Consider the following 4,651-nt stretch of genomic DNA (forward strand, 5'->3'; position numbering starts at 1 on the left):
AAAAAAAAAAATGGAAATCTGCCACCTAGATTAATTGAAGTAGAATGCCCTAGTTTGTTCAAGTATATTGTGATTTGATATTGTAGAACTGCTATATAGTTACTTGCTGAGTTTTATACTCATTTGTTTTGTCTTAATCTAACCATGGCAGTTAAGCAAGAAGACGGCCAGGCTTAGGCGCACTGCTCGTAAGAGCGTACCTGGTGGTCCCTACCGTGTTGAGGGCTTCCGGTTGCCAGAGCAGGTAGTGGTGTTTATGAGTGAGCTCGCGCCTAGAAAGTGGTGTATAAGGATACAATGGGTTATCTGTCGATTCCCATCCGGAATCGATATTGTTTATTTAATAATATATTGGGTTTGTAAGTTATATTTTATGATTGGTAGTTATAATCTTGTCTCATACTTTATCCTGTTGATCCTGTTAGTAGTTAATCGGGATTTATGCATATTTAATTATTAGATTAGAGGTGTGTGAGTCCTCATTTCCTAACTCCGAGATTGAGGGCGTCACACATATATATATAATTAGTGATTATAAAATAATCCACTAATATATTTATGACGGTGGCATCACTTATTTAATGATCATTATTAAGCAATTTAGTAATTCTCAGTAATTTAATGATTATTTTTGTGTAATTTAGTGATCACCACTATATTGTTAATACATAATTTATTTTTATATTTAGTGATTTTCAGTATATAAATTAGTGATTTACAGATGTTTGTAGTTTGAATTTTAATATATATTTTGTGTGTGTGCGTGTATATTTTTGTTTGTTTGTGTGTATGTTACAGAAATTTATTCCTTTACATTAGGTAAAATTTAGAATATTGCTAGAGGATTGAAAGTAAGAGTGAACCATAAAAACATATTAAAACTCAATAAGAAAATAATTGGAATAAAAGTAGTAAACAATAAGAAGGAAGAAAAGAAATTAGATACTATATTTGTTATTTTTTGCAACGTTACAATTACATAAACAACCATAATACAATCTTCATAATATTGAAATATTACATAGATACAAAAGTAGTTAGGAATTGATACAATAAAATAAGTAAAAATATGTATCATTAACTATAATTTCTTCAACTACTACCTACTACCTAGTTCGCCACATGAAATCTTTTTTCACTATCACTAAATGAGTGTTACATATGTAGAAGAGGGTAATAAATTTAGATGTTTAAATTCAAAATGTTAGATGTCACGTTAACAAAGTTTGTCTGCAAGAACAACCATAAGCACATATATAATGAAAGTATATGTACAAACAAAAATAGTTATCACACACACAAAGATATATACACATACATATACACATACACACACAAATATATATATATATATACTCATACACACATATATATATATATCTCTGTGTGTGTGTTTGTGCATGTGTTTATAGAAATTCTACCCTTTACTTTATGTAAAATTTAGAATATTGCTAGAGGATTTAAAGTAATCGTGAACCATAAAAACATATTAAAACTCAATAAGAATATTATTCAGTATTAAAAGAAAGTTCTTTATCGTGTGCGAGTTATAAGAAAATAGTTGGAATAAAAGTAGTAAACAATAAGAAGAAAGAAGGGAAAATGGATACTACATTGGTTATCTTTTGCAACGTTACAATTACTTAACCAGCTATAATACAATCTTCAGAATGTTGAAATATTACATACATACAAAAGCAGTTAGAAAATGAAACACTAAATAAATAAAAGCATATATCATTAACTAGTATTTCTTCAACTACTACCTACTACCTAATTCTCCATATAAAATCTTTTTTCACTATCACTAAATGAGTATTACTATATATAGAAGAAAGTAACAAAATTAGATGTTTAAAGTCAAAATGTTAGATGTCACGTTAACAAAGTAAGTCTGCAAGAATAATTATAACCACACATATAATGAAAGTATATGTACAAACAAAAATAAATATAAATACCAAAGGAAAAAATTGTATATTGTTGATTTTCCAACAACTACCTACCTCCTAAATCCCATTATTTATTAATGATTGCAATATAAATTTCTTTACATCCAAAGTGAAGTTACATTTTAAAGTATTTGAGTTTGTGATAACGATCCCTGATACAAAAAAAAAGTTCACATGGCAAACAATTTTGAAAAATTTGGTTTTAATCAAAATGCTCTTTACGCGAATGGTTTTATCGGATTCCATGAGAGATCCAATGATCTTCCGATCACAACATGTCCAACTGTTCCATATAACAATAAGTCTCAAGGTTCTTTTTTAATGAGTAGTTCTCCCGAATGTCATGGTTTTCATGAAATATATGGTGATTTCACTCTTACTCCATTTCATGAAGGCCAAAATGAACCTTCCATGATGGGTTCTCACAAAATTCTTACAGGGTTTCAAGACACCACAATCACTCATCCAATTGTCCAGAATATTAACATTGGAGGAAATTATACTCAAATGTCTGATGCCAGGTCTGATACTATCACATTCACTTGTCCTCCAACTGTTCAAAATGGTGCTCCCTTCATTTCTGAATCTTTCAAAATTTGGGGCGGGAAAAAGCATATTAGGTCATCACATGATAATTTCAACAGCAGTGAAAATACTTCTAATACTTCAAGAAATCTTTCGAGATCAGCTAACAAGGTGCATCCCTCACGGACTGCTAGACAGTACAGAAAACGGGTTCGTTTTAGATTCGTCATGTGGTCAAAAGAAGAAGAAGATGTTATGGACCGAGAACTTCTAAAGTGAGTTACTTTTTAACTTTACTAACATTTTTACTAGACTATGAACATTTGAGTGTTATTACCGGAAATGTTTTCATGATTTTACAGTTTTCATTTTATAAATATACTTCTGGAGGGGCTTATTTGTTTTCATGTTTCTTATTTAGTTAATAACCATATGTAATTTTTAAATATACTTTTTACAGTACAAATAATTTGATTTTTCATTTCAAAACTTTTGATAGATAAAAACTTCACTAAATATTTATATATTTATTATTTATCAACTTTTATGCATCTCAGTTCATATAATTTATATGATTTTTCCTCAAAATAAATCTTGCAGGTGCACCTCTTTGCCAGCTAAGAATATTCCTCCAGTGATAGCAAAATTGTTGCCAAAGAAATCTGTTCGAGATGTTACAATGCGCATACAATCCTTAATCGTAAGTAAATTTTTATGTACCAAATTTCATTAAATATTTAAGTAATTTGAATTGATGCAATTGTATTCGACCTCATTATTTCTAATTTTGTTACATAATTAGTATTTATTTTCTCTTCAAAAATAAGTTAAAAGAGGCAATATTTGTTCAAGCCTGTATTCATTTTTTAATATCAAAGGTTTTAACCAGTTTACTTTAAGTTAATTTAATCGCGCATTGCGCAAAAAAGTGCTACCAAATTAGCTAATTTTCCACAATCACCAGTTCCATTTATTTGTATGAAGAGGTTAAGGTATGTGTAGTGAAATTTATCATTTTTTTCTATTCATTCATTTCAATAATGGGAAAAAATGAGATGTAACATATGCCGATGCCTCAATTCACGCGTATTTGAAACCTTTCCGCGCATTACGTGATCAAATTTGTTATTCGTAACATTCTAAAAAATCGCTTACCATATTTTTCTCATATGATTGTTTCATGCTTGCATTTGATACCAATTATTGATAAAATTTCATTTATAAAAGCTAATTCTCATTTTGAATAAGCTATCGAACTACAATAATTAACAAAATTGATGATTTTTCAATATGCAGGTGCATAAAAAAATGGATGACATTTGGAGTGAAGGTGCACCCAAGGAAGATTTGAGCTCTTTAAATTTTTATCTGCCAGATAACCCCAATGATCCAGATTTTTTTGTCATTCAGTAAGTGTTCTTTAAAATCATGTATGATCATCATATGTGATTTTCTTTGGAGTTATTAAGAAATATTTTTAATTGTACATATAACATGGGAAAAATGAAATTGGTACATCAGTAGCTAATAAGTAATGAGTAACTGAAAACTATATGTATATGTCTAAAGAAGTGGCATAATAAAGTGATTCATGGAATTTATGTAAGTGCTATAGGCTAAGAATTTTGTATTTTTACACACCATGAACTGTGTAAAATATCTTTATTATGTTGTTACTTATCATTTTATTTGTTTTATATCAGGAACATGTTACATCCTCAAGCCATTAAGCGTAGAAGGGTTTGATCTCGAGATATGGAGTTGGTGCCTACAGTTGCGAATATATATTAATTATGTAAAAGTAATGCAATATGATATTATTATATTTGTAATGTGTGTAATATAGCGAAGCACTAATTTGACTCGCTGAGTTGGCTTTGCTATATACAATAAAGTATAATTTTGACATCTATCAATAATTTTGGAATTTGGTGTCTTAACAATACTAAGTTTTGTGCTCTGTCGCCTTTTAATAATTTTGTAACTCATTAAAAATATATCATTATTATATAAATACAAATGACACATGTGCTCAATGTTAATAGTAGGAAGATTTTTTTTGTTATTATGCTTAATTCATCTAAAACTATAGTAGGTTGTTTGTTAACTAGCTTGCTTCATCTCAAATAGTGACATTCGAGTAAATAATATGGTTGAAAATCTGTAACTTATTA

The 4,651-nt window shown here is 28.9% G+C and overlaps 1 protein-coding gene across 1 annotated transcript; it reads left to right on the plus strand.

The window, feature by feature from the left end:
• The first annotated feature begins 2,075 nt into the window (after positions 1-2,075).
• LOC141686855 (uncharacterized) lies at positions 2,076-4,377 on the plus strand. Its single transcript, XM_074491947.1, has 4 exons — positions 2,076-2,752; positions 3,078-3,177; positions 3,774-3,886; positions 4,181-4,377. The coding sequence occupies exons 1-4, from the start codon at positions 2,127-2,129 to the stop codon at positions 4,221-4,223; spliced, it is 882 nt and encodes a 293-aa protein (XP_074348048.1). The 5' UTR covers positions 2,076-2,126; the 3' UTR covers positions 4,224-4,377.
• The last annotated feature ends 274 nt before the right edge of the window (positions 4,378-4,651 follow it).

Source organism: Apium graveolens, chromosome 9 (assembly GCF_009905375.1).
Source record: "Apium graveolens cultivar Ventura chromosome 9, ASM990537v1, whole genome shotgun sequence".
Lineage (NCBI taxonomy): Eukaryota > Viridiplantae > Streptophyta > Magnoliopsida > Apiales > Apiaceae > Apium > Apium graveolens.